The 15,537-nt window shown below is 39.9% G+C and overlaps 1 protein-coding gene across 1 annotated transcript; it reads left to right on the forward strand.

Annotated features, from left to right (window-relative positions):
* The first annotated feature begins 421 nt into the window (after nt 1-421).
* Nucleotides 422-15,048, forward strand: ORC1 (origin recognition complex subunit 1). Its single transcript, XM_061451243.1, has 16 exons — nt 422-549; nt 924-1,051; nt 2,394-2,563; nt 2,999-3,374; nt 4,034-4,328; nt 5,566-5,670; nt 6,014-6,215; nt 6,737-6,843; nt 7,652-7,753; nt 8,179-8,350; nt 9,120-9,227; nt 9,997-10,146; nt 11,309-11,428; nt 12,059-12,225; nt 13,367-13,454; nt 14,854-15,048. Exons 1-16 carry the CDS (start codon nt 461-463, stop codon nt 15,046-15,048), a joined length of 2,574 nt encoding a protein of 857 aa, XP_061307227.1. The 5' UTR covers nt 422-460.
* Nucleotides 15,049-15,537: the final 489 nt, after the last annotated feature.

Genomic DNA, 15,537 nt, shown 5'->3' on the forward strand with positions numbered 1-15,537 from the left:
TGAATAAGCAAAGCAGGCAGGGAATTGCGTGTTTGTCACAAAGTTATCCCAGAATGGTTTGGGTTGGAAGGGACCTTAAAGCTCATCCGGTTCCAACCCCTACCCCGGGGAGGGACACCTTCCACTAGAGCAGGGTGCTCCAAGCTCCTGTGTCCAACCTGGCCTTGAACACTGCCAGGGATGGAAGTGTATCAGCGACTGGGAGGTGTGCTCCTAAAGCCCAGTGTTGAACGAGCCACTGCGAATCACCTCACTTCCCGTCCACCCTCAGGGGATAGGCGCCCGCATGCTCTGGGAAAGGTAGGGCTTGTCTGGATCACCAGACACACACCACGTTTCTCATGCACGATGAAGGAGGGGATGGGGTTTCTGTATCTCAACATCTTGAGTCTTTCCCTGCTTTTATTGTTAAACACTAATTAAACAATTGCTTATTTGTTTTAGCTTTTCCTTGGGAATCATGAACACCCGGCAGCAAAGCAAAGTTATCTACTCCTGGTATGGGAAGCCCATGAGCTTGGACAGGAAACTGAGGACTACAAAGTACAAGTAAGTAACATTTATTTCTGGCTTGCTCAGGGAAACTCCATCCATGAAGGTTTCTTTGCCTTTCCGACATTGTTTAGGTTAACGTGGCAGTCAATTTTGGGCATTGCGTTAGGACGTGGCATGTCTATAACTAAAGTATAAGGCTTTTGCATTATTAGTCTATAATGTGTAACCAAAGACATGTAAGTAATCTGTGAATAAGCATTAACTCAAATTGAAATACATATGTAAGCTTTTAATTGGGAAACTGAACTGTAAGCTTTGCAGGAAGGGGCGTAAGCAGCTCTGAACTTGACAGGCCATCAGCTTTAGCGATATGTGACTTATGAGGAATATGAAATCCTGTTCATCTGCACATGTGTTTCATTTTATAGGGGAATCCTTATTACCTCAGAAAGAAGCGGAACAGAAAACTGCATACGAGTCGGTGACTTTATTTTAGTAGAAGGGGAGAACGCAGATGAACCTTTTGTGGCACAGCTCCTGGATCTGTATGAAGATGGTGAGAAATAAAACCTCGTTTCCTATCTGAGAAATCATAAAATGTTCTTAAGTTGCCTATTACATGGGGGCGAAGTGAGCTTTCACACTATACCACTGACCTAATTTACTAAGGAAATCAGTGCTTCTATATTGACATGCTCCCCAGTTATTTGGGGCTGATAGCAAACTTCAGCTAGATTTTATAGGTAAATAGACAGCTTAAAGATGAAATACTTGCAATCTTCTTGCTTAGCTGCCTAATTTAAAAGAAACAGCTCTTGAGAAGACCTTGTGAGCTCATGCTTTATTTAGACAGCAGAATCCAAGTGGAGCAAGGGCACTGCAGCCCCGGAACTTGCATCTCATTAGACATCAGGTTACTTAGCAGCAAGGTACAAGGCTGGATAAATGGGGCTCATCACTTCTGCCCCTTGCAGAACTGATTGTTTGTAGGTAAATATAAATATAAAAAGATAAATCATGGAAGGCTATACAAAGACTGTCTGGATTAGAAACTACTCATTAGCAATGTCTGATTTCTTTCAACACTTGTGGTTTGTTTTGGGCCAGCATAATAATGTTTTAATGTTGGGGTTTTTTATATTTCTTTTTAAAAACATAAATGCATCTCACTGCAGCTTCTTTATTTACTAATACACATTTATTGTAACATAACTGAATATTCTTTTCGTGCTGGAAAGAAATCCATGAAGCATCCTTGAAAACAAGATTCTCCTTTTGTTATATATCTTTGAGAAGTTTGTTTAAAGAAATGTGGCTTTGTTTTCATTCAAAGATGAACATTTATAATGTAGAGAGTAACCTAGTATGCGGTTGTAGTATGTTCCAGTTGTTTCTTTCAGCTCTCTACACACCTAGTCTGAATAAATGCTACAAACAGATTTTCCTCCTAGATCTGTCAGCAGCAGGATGTGCTGGTTTGTTAGGCAGTGAATATGTTCCTGCCTTACTTTTAAAATACACTGACATTAAAAATAACATTGGGAAATTTCTCAGTTCTCCTTCTATGCTGCTGCTTTTGGATAGTGGGGTTCACTTGGATCACATCTATGCAAATAAGGAACCTCTTCATTTGTAATAGTGTCTGGAGCCTGGTCTCCAGGTGTTCCCATTGATACCCTTGTGTAGGTTGTCTTAGTCCTTAAAAGTCTCAGGTCAAACATTTTAATTTAGTTTAGAAAATGGGAATTGAAATCTCTCCTCTGATGCTTTCTCACTCGTATTCAGGGTGGATTTCAATCCTTGATGGCATTTCAGCTTCAAGTCACTGAGGTCTGGTAATAACTGTTTGGGATACAATAAAATTCTTACTGTTCACTGACTTGTTTTCGCTGTTGCAGGTGCTCAGGTGAAACGTGCGGTTGTGCAGTGGTTCTCTCGTGTTACAGAGGTACCACCGAACAAACGGAAACTGCTTAAAAGAGAGGTTTCTTCCCAAGAGGTGTTTTTTGATCAGGTTCCTGGCTTTGACACTGATATTGCTGCAGAGACCATTATTAAAAGCACCATGGTATGTACTGCAGCCCCTCTACACACACAGGGAAGAAACAGAACCAATCTGGAAAGCATAATAGAACAGTGCAGCTACTTTATTCCCTCCCAAACCAAATTTGTGATGTGTATTTGTTACTGCAGTTGACATATGTTAGGATCATTGAAAACTTAATATTCTTTTTTCCATCCTAAAATCGCTTTGGATGTTGGCAGCCAGCTCATTTACAGGTTTGTATGTGAAAAAGTTATGTGAATGGGAGTTCTGTAGTGCAATAAGCTTATGCTAGTGCAAATGTAGGTTGAACATGTTTCCCTATATAACGAAGGATTGCATGAGTTCCAATAACAAGATATATGATTAGAAAATAGTTGAATGCTATGAAAATACTTGAATGCTAAATTAACAGTAAATGTTAAGGTATGTGTGTTTTGGTACTTTCTGTTTTTACAGGTAATACCCCTACATCTGAATGAGGAACCGCCTACTGCATTGCACAAGGAAAACATCTTCTATGTAAAACAGTCTTGGGATGGGAAATGCTTTAAGACTTTGTCCCCTGACATATTCTCTAAGCTGAAAGACGCTAATAAGAAAGGAGGTGGCATCCTAAACTCTTCAAACTCATTTATTCCTTTGGACATCATTTCCCCTCTGAAAAAAGAGACAGAAAGTGGTGTTCGGAGTGCCACAAAACCAAAACCTGTTGAGTTGGAAATCGAATCGAAACATTCTGCTTCCAAGTCCTCCCTCGCTAAGGAGAGACATTCACAGAGAGGGGCTAATGGCATCAAAACTCCAACAGCGAGGAAGAAGTTACAGTTGAACAGTACGTATATGGCAATATCCTGTCTATTTGGTAGTTTTGAATGGAGTATGTTTAGTGCCTCTTCCTTTTGTGTAGTTCAGATGATGGTAATATTCAACATCAGTATTTTTAGTCATCATATGCAGGTTCTGGGGTTAGCCCAAGCCTGACTTTTGGGTGCGTCAGTTGTTTGTCTCATGTCTGTTATTCCAAGCAACTGTACTGCTTATATCCAACTGCTGTTACAAATGTTTTATTTGCAACTGGTAAGTCTAAATTTAAAGTGCTGAAATGTTACTGACCAGCCTAACTTGACCTCAGAACATCTCACTTGAATCTTCTGACTAATGGTGCGCTAGAATATTTCTATTGGGCTTACACTGAATAAGCACATTGGATCCTGTGTAACATGCAGCATTTTCAAACTGGAGCCTGACTGAAGTTGTAAGCGATGGAGGTGGGTCAGAAAACTGGAAAAACACCAGTTTGTATTCTATTTAGCTGTCATTTCGGAGGAAGTGTCTGCCTTCTAGCGATTCAGTTCCTTGTTCCTGGACTGTAATGCCATATCCTGTCATTTAAATGACAGCCATTGAACCCGTCTTGCCACGTCTTCTGAAAATTAACCAAACCAGTCATATTAAAGCCTGACAAAAGTTCGTTTTGCTCTTGATTCCTAGGTCCCACACGATCTCCTAAAGACAGATTCCTGGGATGTGAAGTTTTGGATCTTTTGGATGATGACATTGGTGCCATAGCACCGTTAAAACCATCAGCTACTAAAAGAAAAGTGAAATTCACCGGCATTTTAAGCTCACCACCAAAAATACCTCATACCAATGATAAGGAAAATTCAGTATTTGACAGTGAAGAGTACTGGCAGAGGTTTACTGAATCATTACAATTATCCCCCTTTAAAGTCAAAGACTCCAGTGGGAAAGCCAAGAATCTTGATGTGAAAAATGACACTGTATCGTAAGTGCCTTTTTGTAATTACTTTTGTATGGGAGTTCTGTTTGTGTGTAGTTCTCTTAAAGCACACTTTATGAAAGACTTCTGGAGGGTGAAGTAGGTGAAGTCTCTGAGTGTAGCATGTTTTGCCTGTTGAGATAACTGAGAGAAGGGGGGTAGCACTGAAGCTTTAGAAAGCATGTTCCTGGGAGATGAATGAGTGATTAGGGGGATCACAAGAGGAGCTGACTTGAAAGAGATTGATGCACACTGTTTGTGATTACAAGAACAGAGAGAAGTTGCTGTAGATAGAAATGGTAGGATGATGTAAAAGGGAACTGAAGCTATATTACTGATCATTATTGTTTGTACTCATCAACATGGATAAAAATCATTTTCCCAGCAGTACACGTCACAGGCTCAAATGTGCCCTATTTGTGACAACTGTTGATGTATAGTAAGGGATGTGATTGGCCTCATGAGCGTTCTCATATTTGGATGTATACTTCATGCTGATTTTTATGCAGAAAAGAAATTAAAACTCATAAAGCATAAATATTTAAGTCTGTCTTCACACAGTCTTTAAAAATGGCATTAAGCTGGGGCAGGATGAGAATGGATCAGACTTTTTTGTGTAAAATGTTGCGAGAAGGTAAAACAAAGTCAGGTTCCTCCTTTCAAAGTGTAAAGATGTGGATGCAACACTTGGTGGATCTGCACTCTGGTTTTGTCAGTTATTGTATAGCATAAAAACATTTGCCCTTCATTGAAAGGTAACAGCATTCAGCAGTACTTCTAGATCTAAAATAATTTCTAAGAGCCATCAACAAATAAAACATCTATAATTCATCTCATTGTGTCCTTTGAACTAGCTGGAAGGTTGTATTAACGGTAAAATGTTCCTGTGATAGGGATGAAGAAGAGCCCAAGAAAGAGAAAAGACAAACCACAACCAACCAAACCTTGGAGCCCTTGTCTCTTCATTTTGGCAGTGTTACGTGTGCAAAATAATTCGGCTGCTAATTCAAAATTACTGTAGTAAATATTTTGTTTGTTTGGGTTTTTTTTCTTGGCAAAGATACATTGAAGAGAGGAGAAATTGTACTGTCGGTATCCATGCCGTAGCCAGTCTGTAAATAACTGTCAACAAGAATTCATACTGGATTGACAGGTGTAGTAACAATTGAGCCTGAAGTTTGAAAGGCTTCATCTTCGCAAGTGTAATGCAAAGAAATACAAACAGTTTGTGTTTTCTTTACAGTCCAAATAAATGCTGGGAGCTGCATAGTCGGAGCCCTGTACTGACCCTTCGCTCTAGAAGAAGTTGTGTGCAGCAGACAAGCTCTCGCATTGCAGAGCAAATCAGGTGAACTTTTGTGTCTGTGCTCTCTTATTCACGTTGCTACTGACAGCTTGAAGCCTTGAGACGTTTGTCTAGCTTAATAGTGAAATGCAAGTGGTTCTAGTAGCACAGCTCAATTGCAATGTGAATAAAAACTAAAGCCAACTCGTGGTGTTCATCAGAAAACTGACTTCCTTTAAACCAGTCCGTTAAATAGCTATGGCAAATGAACAGCTCAAGTGGCAACTATGTTGGCTTACCCATTATGATAACTACCGAAAAAGCTGAAAATGTACAAATGATCCTTTGCAGTGTGCATTGTTGTATGTGGGTTTTTTTTAAAACTCTTCATTTCTGTTTCTCGTAGCATATTAAATGCACTAGAGTTGAACAAGGAAGAGGAGTCTTCATCTAGCTCAGACAGCTTGTTCTCTTCAAGTAGTGAGGAAGAAGAGGATGATGAGAGCTTTACGCCAGAAAAGAAAACTAAATTAAGTGGAACAGTCAGCACCCCAAAATCTTCAAGGAAGTCTTCAGTTCGCACCCCTGCCAGGACCCCAAAGAAAACTGTAAGTTCCATGTGAGAGAGATGGTTTATTATTTCCAAGCCAATTATTGGAATGTTTGATGCCTGTGTATCAAATGAAGTATCTGAACCCCTTAGCTTTTAATGAAACATTATCTTGATTCATAGGATCTTTGACACGGTAGGATATATAAATGTATAAAACACTTGTCTATTTGGACAATGAAATTCGGGTAGATCAACTCCTAGTTGCTTGCTGTTTCTAAAGAACCAGATCACTTTGTAACATAACACTTCAGAAAAGCATTCACGATTTAAAAGTCCTTCAGACAGTTAAAAGGTGTAATTGTTGGTGTCACCATCCCTTTCCAATTTCTTTTTTATCTTTGGGAAGAAAAGGGTATGAGGCATGTATGTAATTCCCTTTGTAAAGATTGTTTTTTCTGTTCATCTTATTCTCTGGCATCCCCAAGCAATGTTTGGGAAACTTTTATGAATGATCAGTCTCCAACAGAAATTGCTGTTTGTAGAAAATCAATATGAGGTTGTAACTTTTCTTTGCAGCCTTTGCCAGGCACACCCAAGACACCCCGGAATGCGACTCCTGAGATTCCCAAGCGCAAAAATGCAACACAGAAACCAGCCAGTGTACTAGAAGAGGCCAGATTAAGGTAATTGTAATGCGTGCTCAGGGAGGATATAATCTTTTCTGCATCAGGTGTGCATAGCAGTAGGCTGTGCTGAAGGAGGGAAATGTTCTCTTTACCATGGTGTCTAAATTTGGTAAAAACGCATTATGGTTTGATACCAGCAGAGCATTTATGAATTTACAGTACAATACCAGATTTGCAAATACTAGCAGCATTTACAATATACTTTTACAATTTCAAATTATGATAACCAGTCCATGGTAAGTCCTGCAGAATTAAATATCTTTGTTTTTCTAATGTTGCACAGAATAAATATCCTCTTTCACTAGCTTTAGATTTTAAAGGTACAGTATCTGTCTCCCCTTAATGTATGAAAAAGCTTTATAGCTCTCATTGTAGATGTTCACAGTGCGGGGGAGGCATTTAGGACTGACTGTATCTTTCAAACTGAGTTGTAGCTTTCTCAGTTTCTTCTAAGTACTCTCTCCTGGTTTATCCCACCTCTACACTGGCAGTATTTTTGTGAATTAAACCAACTAGATCTTTACTACTGCATATTCGTGCTGATTGTTTCTGAAGATGATTGTTCAGCCCTCTTTAAGCCTATAATACATCTAGAGAGTCAAGGCCATTTCTTTTGGGATGTTTGATAATATGGTGTTCAGGCTTAAAGTACATAGGAGATTTGGAAAGCTACATGCAGCTGTGAGAGGTGGAGCACCTCGTTCCTTGTGTTCCCCACTAGGCCCTTCATGTAGAACTGCAAAAATGCCAACCTTGGACCTCCTATTTAAACTTTCTTTTTCTTGTTCTTATTTTCAATCCAAAGGCTGCATGTTTCTGCTGTCCCAGAATCTCTGCCCTGTCGTGAGGAAGAGTACCAGGACATCTATAACTTTGTGGAAAGCAAGCTTATTGATGAAACAGGAGGGTGAGTTTGTTGTTGAGACTGTAGCCAACACCACATCTCCCTATGGCATAACAGCAGTGTTGTGGTGTCAGACAATCAACGCTGCTTTTATTTAAAAGGTTATCATCATTTGGCTGAATTAAAGTTTCTAGCTGAATTCTCTTGGTATTTTGCTTCCTTAAGAAGGGTTGTGCATAAAAATAATGTGGGCTCCTTTATTGTACAGATTCAAGTTAAAGACCAAAATATAACTAGTCAATTTTAGATGTCTCAGAAACCATTTATTTTCTTTCTTTTTAAAGAAGTAAATTATATTCATAAAGTATTTGCCTGGAGTGACAAAGGAGCAGTATTCAAGTCTGGTCTCTGAGCCCAGGAATTTCCAGCTCATTGATCCTAAGAGTGTTAGCATTCTGCTCAAGCTGCTGAGTGTTCTCCTTTTGTAGGTGCATGTACATTTCTGGAGTGCCTGGTACTGGTAAAACTGCAACTGTCCGTGAAGTGATGTGCTCTCTTCAGCAAGCTGCAGAGAATGATGAGCTACCATCATTCCACTTTCTAGAGATCAATGGCATGAAGCTGACTGACCCTCACCAAGCTTATGTGCAGATACTAGAGGTAAGTAAAGCCTTGTCAGTGGCTTTCTGGTTTGAAGGAGATTTTATGCTTTGCTATTAGATCCTCAATGTTACAGTGTTACAGTACTGAAGGCACTTAATGTATCAATACTTCCAAATAAAATAGTCCCTCTGAGAGACTATATGCTTTTGTCTTGGAGGAGGATCAAAAATAGTTAACTTGAGGTGATGGACAACTTCTTGAACTCTTTTGCTTTCAGCTGCGTAAGGGCAGTGGCTGGGGAATAGCCTGATTACATGCAGTCAGGTTTAAATCTAAACTAGATTCTTTTTATAGTTTCCCCTTCTATAACTTTTTCTGTTTAAAAAGTTACTCAGATGACAACTCTGGAAGTCGGTATAACAGAACAATAATTACTAAGAGGGTCTTAATTGTTAACTAGCCTGTCATGATAGCAATCCAGCTAAAGAGGGACTGTCTCTGTCAACAATACTGGACTTCTATGACAAACTAATCTGCAGTTACCTCATCTGGGACTACTGGCTGTGCTTGTTTTTATATAATTACAGTAAATTCTAAAGGCCTTTCTCTTCAGCTATGTATTCTTCTGTGCTCCTTTATGGACAGCTTCTGGGAGACCTGAGTATCTTATGAGCTACTTTTTTACACACAACCCCGCTTCCCCATGCCAAAATCTAGATGCTTTGTGTTGATTGCTAGAGGAAAGTTAAAACCAAATAGGAGTTAAACTTCCTATTTCCAGAGTTTTGGTGTGATTAACCTGCAGCATTGTTTAATCCTTGTCCAGTTACTGACAGGTCAAAAGGTGACTGCAACCCATGCTGCAGTACTGTTGGGAAAACTGTTCAGTACACCTGGACCAAAGAGGAAGACCACAGTGCTGGTAGTGGATGAGGTGAGACAAAGAATCCTTCTTTCTCTTTCCCTGATGTATCATAGGACATTATTTTTTGGAGGATGAAGACAGACAAATTATACGTGCTTAGAGTATATCATGTGATGTAAAAGGAACAGACTTGGCAGATCAGTTGCACAAGGAGTTCCTCTTAGCCTTATTAGGAAACTGAATTTAAATAAGCAAGTATCCTGTTGCTATGTTGTTCTCTGCCATGGATTTCACATTGAGTTTATGTTTTGTTTTGGTCCAAGTCATAGAATGACTTGTTCTGTCAAGTCCTAAATGCCACAGAATTCAACTGTATTTTGTCTGGAAGCTGCTGCTTTTCCAGTGTGAAAACTCAGCGTGAAATAAATCATATCCAGTTTTGAAACTCCTTCAAGTAAGCTGTGTTCAGTAATAAATAAATACATACTTCTTTTTGCTGTGAGCTTATTCAGGTTCTTACATGGAGGGTCTTTTAATCTTGTTAGATGTGGCATTAATATCACAATAGTGTTTAAAATCTCCAGCTGTTTAATCACTCTACTGTGATTAATACTGCTCAAGCATGTAGTGGGACTGCGCTTTTCCAAAAGAGATTAATGCCCTAACTCAGAGGAAGCAGTCCTACCAGTAGATGGATAACGGAAATGCAACAGAGACGGCTTGTTCAGAATCACGTAAGAAGTCTTATGTAGCAGAGTTGGCTCTCTCACCCCCATCAGGTCTGGTAAATACAAAGCTATTCTTTTTCAGTCTAATTCTTCTCTTTCTATCTCTGCAGCTTGATCTTCTGTGGACCCGGAAACAGAATGTGATGTACAATTTATTTGACTGGCCAACTCAAAAGCACTCCAAATTAATCATCTTGGCCATCGCTAACACCATGGACTTGCCAGAGAGAATAATGATGAACAGAGTAGCTAGCAGGCTGGTATGTCCTAGCAGTTCTGTTGCTATGTTGTAGAATGAAAACAGATTAAATACTATATGCAATTAAAAGTAATCCAGGAGAAAGGCAGGATTGGTTACATCCAAGGTTGAACAATGCTTTTGTAATTCCCTCTCCAGAGGGCTGATAATGAACACATAAATTTTAGCAAAGAGCCGGCTTGCTAATCAGATGTTATGCTGTGTAAGTACATTATGTTCTTGTAAGAATAAATTAGGAATGCAGATGTCTTTTAAACATATTAAAATCTGGATAATCAAATGTCGTGCTTCACGGTTAAGCTGCTTACTCTGGACTTCAGGAAAACTATCTTCTGGTTTCCCTTCCTCTTCCCCTTGCATTCCAGCCACCTAGTTAGTTCTATCTGTTAGCCATCACCAGCTTGTAGACTTCTTTTGTTGGATACCTTTGGACAGAAAGTTAGATGTTGAATACATTTTCCTGGGTTATCTCTTTATTGCTGCTCTGAAAAGTGATTTGCGAAAATCAGTGCTCTGTGCCTCCAACCTTCCGTGACTCAAATAGCTCCACAGTGTGTGAATTGCTTTCCCCCACCCACTAAACCTGCATATCAGCTGAGTCCATATAGTCACAAGGGGGAAGAATTTTGCATAAGAAATGCAAAACTCGGGCCGCCTGTAGAATATGAAAGACAGCGCACCATCTCTAACACAGATAGTCCTCCTCCTCTGAAAGCAGTTTGATTGCTAACGTGAAGTCAATAGTATAACTAAAGATGTACACAGATTTGCTAAAGGAGAGATGAATATTCTTTCAGAGCTTCTGCTGTTTCTGTGTTAAAGTGTACACCAGTTGTAATCAAAGGTTTTCATATTAGGTGGTTCCGACTTGTAAACAAGTTTTGTAAGAGGGAATTTGAACTTTGATAGCAACCTCACTTGCTCCTCAGGCCTTTCAGTGGGGAGTTCCAACAGGGATCCTCACTTAGTCAGTTTTGTGGATTTGCATTTTTACTTCACAAAGTGGAACAACTGATTGGAGCATATCACTTGGAGGAGAAGGATGTGAAAGAGAGAGTGTTCCTAGTAGAGAAAATAAAACCAACTATACAGGCTATGCTTGAGCAGTTGAGAGTTTTCAAGCATTACAAATGCTTCTCACTGTGTTGTATTGTTTATTGTAGGGCCTCACCAGAATGTCCTTTCAGCCCTACACCTACAAACAGCTACAGCAAATTATTTCATCCAGACTGAACAACATAAAGGCATTTGAAGAGGATGCAATTCAGCTGGTTTCCAGAAAGGTAAGCACAGTGCAGATGTACATCCTCTGTGTTGTGCTAGGTAGAGAGTGTGGGGTACAGCAGGGGAGAATGTTAGTAGTCAGACTTGGTCTGTGGTTCTGTATTGGAGACAAGTGGGGTGCAAATAGCAGATCTCACATTATGCTCTCTGTAAGGTATACAGGGTATTTTTGCAGGAAACATTGCTAAAGCAGTGTCCTTGCATTTCCCACCTACGTTGTGAAGGCGGCAGTATATTCCAAGAGCTGGATATGACAAGTCATGTGTAATGATGTCAGCTTTCTCCAGTGTTTTGTTTAATGTGAGTCATTGGATGATCCTAAAAAAAACCCTTGTGTGGCAGTGGATTGAATTTCCTACATTATTTTTTTTAACCTCTGACTTCTTGATTACAGAAAAAAGATCAGTCTTGAATTTGTGATAACCAAATCATGGTGTAGCAGGGCTACTTCTGTTGGTTTCGGTCAGTGAGATTGTTCCTAGAATCCCAGTTTGAATAACATAGTTCACAGTAGCATTGCTCTCCTGTTTTGTGGTTGGGTTGTTTTGTTGGATTTTCTTTTGTCTGTTGATTCTTCTGTTCGCTTTTTCAACTTGTAGTAAATACAAACCTGTCCTGTTCACTTTCAGGTAGCAGCACTGTCTGGTGATGCCAGACGTTGTCTTGACATCTGCAGAAGGGCCACTGAGATCTGTGAGTTCGATAGCCAAAAGGGAACCCCTGAGATAGTCAGGATGGCCCATGTGACTGAAGCCATAGATGAAATGTTCTCATCACCATATGTAAATGCAATCAGGTAAAAACATCCCAGAGGAATCTCCTTGCTTTTGTATCTCTTTCACTTCACTTCTTTTCCGAAACCACTCAGTCTGTCCTCACCACTGTTTGGGAGCATATGTGATGCACTGTGCTTTATTAAAGTGTGATACAAAACAAACCTTGTAGCATAGCTGGGAGAGGTACAAAACAGGAATTAAAGGGGAAACAAAGTCACAGAAACCCTTGTACAGGTTTATACAGGATGTTTAGATCAGGAGGGGGCTTTTGGAATTTCCTGTTTGTCCCTGCGTACTGTACATTGATTTCACTAGGCAGCAGTTTCCAAGTACATGTATTTGAATTCCTTTCAGTTGGGACTAAATCTAGAGAATTTACCCATGAGCCCACAACTACAAACACTACTGATATCAGCTTAATGGACCAGACTTTGAGCCAGACTGAAGGAAAAACCACTCAGAGGTGCATAGTGTAGTCATCAGGTCCTCAAGAGTCAAAGTATTCCCCTCTACACATCTGCTTGTATCATGCCACCATCTTTGCTCGCTTAGATGCAGCCACAGATGCCTAAGCAGGATGCAAGAAGTTCCCATTTGGTTTCTTTCTTTAACATAAATAGATTCTTAGGACTTCCAAAACGTTTCCTAAGGGAATAAATGAGAAATTCTGTTGACTCTGTGGTCTGCACAAGCTGAACTGGTAAAGTGCTTTACCAGTTCTGGTCAAAAACAAAACATCCCAAACTCTGTTTCATCCCAGATGGTGGAGTAAGGGATGAAAATTGGATATTCTGCTGGATATGCAAGTGCTGCTTTTAATGTGCTACTTGTGCCTGGAAGCCTCAATGTTAATTTGTAAATTCATGAATGTAAGTTGATCAATACACACTGCAGAACATTTATGATGTATGGAATGAAATGCTGTGTTCAGATACATTGAAAGAGAGGTGAGGTGAAATGAAATGCAGTGCATTGTGGTGCCAGAGCTGCAGGCTGTAATACAATGGCTGGTTGACCCAGACTGCCCCTCTATGGTAGAAAGATAACCTGCATTTAAATAGGTGGTTACCAAGCAGTAATTTCCCTTCCAGACTTTTTCTCTAATGTTTCATAAGTTCTGAACTTCACAGATTGACTTTTGTCTGTTTGTTTGATATGCAGGAATGCCTCGCTCCATGAACAAATCTTTTTGAAGGCAATTTTAGCAGAGTTTCGCAGGGCAGGAGTTGAAGAGGCAACAGTTCAACAGGTATGTTTGTGTTCTGAATCTTCCCCCCCTTAATTTTGGCACTTTACCCCTTAGTTCTACACCTCTTCTTTTTTTGGTCAGGCCAAAGTGTAACTATTTAAATACTTGGAGTTTTTAGTCTTAAAACTTGATGGAAGACAATATAATATAATCAGGCGATGTAGTTCAAGGAGGAAAACTGGAAGTTGATTCCAACTTCCATAGCACTGTCCTTCTCAATAGAAGTAGGTACATCAATTTTTTAGGAGGACCATAAAATACCTGGTACCAGCAGTGCTGTGAAGTCTCTGCACAGAGTCTTCATGATTCACAGTATGGAAGCTCGATGTTAACACTTAGAAAAATGTTTAGAACTAGATATATAAAATAACTTGCCAGTTTTCTGGTTCTGCTGGTTCATAAGTATGATTTTAAATTTTAATTAAAATTAATGCATTTTCTGTTACTGGCTCCTGAACATCTGCATCAGTTGATTGCATAGATACACTGTGCGATCACTACTCAAACTTCAAAGAGTATTTTGTTAGACTGGTTTGTTTTCCCCTTCGTTTTCCTTTAACATCCAAAGTGTTTTTATCTGCTTTTTCTAAATAGCAAAGCAGAAGACCCCAACTAATTCTTGTTACAAATTTACCAGTCTGCATGATTTGAGAAGTGTGTTCTCCTGTGGTTAAAGGTGCATCATGCCTTTCTAAGCTGTGATCTTTCATAGGCTGAGGAAATTGGGGCTGTTCAGCCTGGAGAAGAGAAGGCTGTGTGGAGACCTCATAGCGGCCTTCCAGTATCTGAAGGGGAGCTATAAGGATACTGGGGAGGGACTCTTCATTAGGGACTGTAGTGACAGGACAAGGAGTAACGGGTTCAAACTCAAACAGGGGAAGTTTAGATTGGATATAAGGAGGAAGTTCTTTACTGTGAGGGTGTTGAGGCACTGGAATGGGTTGCCCAAGGCAGTTGTGAATGCTCCATCCCTGGTGGTGTTCAAGGCAAGACTGGACAGAGCCTTGGGTGACATGGTTTAGTGTGAGGTGTCCCTGCCCATGGCAGGGGGTTGGAACTGGATGATCTTAAGGTCCTTTCCAACCCAAACCATTCTATGATTCTATGTCTGTAGTCAGTGTGGCTTTTGTTTACCAGCCACTGGGGCCTGAGTATCACTTCTGAGTGAATTGAATTGATATGTAATTGTATGGCAGCTCTTAATCTGCTTGGGTAAACTTTAGGCCACCTAGTCAAGAGGTGTAATAACAGGTGAAATGATCCAGTTACTTAAATTGCAGACAAGTTGGTTTGCAAATTGTTTTGCTTTTTTGGCTCTATGAAAAAAGGAAATTATAGCTTGGAATTACTTGTTCCTCAAGAAAGCCCTAACAGTTAGTTCTCCCTCTCTCTCTAACAGGTCTACCGTCACCTTCTAGCTCTCTGTAGAATGGAAGGCATCCCGAGCCCTACAGTGTCAGAAGTGATGGCAGTTTGTTCAAGACTCGGTGCCTGCAGGCTCTTGCTGGTGGAGTCCAGTGCTAAGTACCTCGAGCTGCGGGTGCGACTCAACGTCAGCCAGGACGACATCATGTATGCCCTCAAGGATGAATAGGAAAAATAGAGGTTTTAATATGTATTTTTATTGACAAAATAGTGATATGTATTTTTTTTAAATAGCTGGCTGGAATATTTGGTGTATATTTTGATATAATAAATTTGCTTCAAAGCATTTTAAATAATTGAAATCAAGCTATTTGTTTTTAAGATAGTGTGGTAAGTGGTCCCCTTTCAGCTGAGGTGTGGAAGCTTGGAAAGGTTGCTTCCATCACTGCCTTCTTTTAAGACTGGTGGCATTGCTGTTTATATAGCTTTTCTTCATTGAGTGTAAAAGACACGTTAAGATATGCTTAAACTTAATGATATAATGAAAAGGAACTTTAGTTTGAAGGGAGGAGGCTGTTTCCTACTAGGAAAATAAAAACACCAGAAGAAAAACTGTCATTCAAGTAACCACCGTGGGCTTTTGGGGTTCATTTCGGTTTAAAAGAGGCACTGCTCGCACCATTTACCTCTAGTAACGCCGCCATGCTACAAACCCGCT

This window comes from Pezoporus flaviventris, unplaced genomic scaffold (assembly GCF_033815535.1).
Source record: "Pezoporus flaviventris isolate CSIRO_AGI_PZ_B2104156 unplaced genomic scaffold, CSIRO_AGI_Pfla_v1 ptg000013l, whole genome shotgun sequence".
Taxonomy (NCBI): domain Eukaryota; kingdom Metazoa; phylum Chordata; class Aves; order Psittaciformes; family Psittacidae; genus Pezoporus; species Pezoporus flaviventris.

Bases quoted from the DNA above. Each gene is read 5' to 3' on its own strand.
- ORC1 (XM_061451243.1), top strand. From the start codon at position 461: ATGAACACCCGGCAGCAAAGCAAAGTTATCTACTCCTGGTATGGGAAG. The intron at 6,216-6,736 runs GTAAGTTCCATG...TTTTCTTTGCAG, and splicing joins CCAGGACCCCAAAGAAAACT to CCTTTGCCAGGCACACCCAA. The intron at 7,754-8,178 runs GTGAGTTTGTTG...CTCCTTTTGTAG, and splicing joins CTTATTGATGAAACAGGAGG to GTGCATGTACATTTCTGGAG.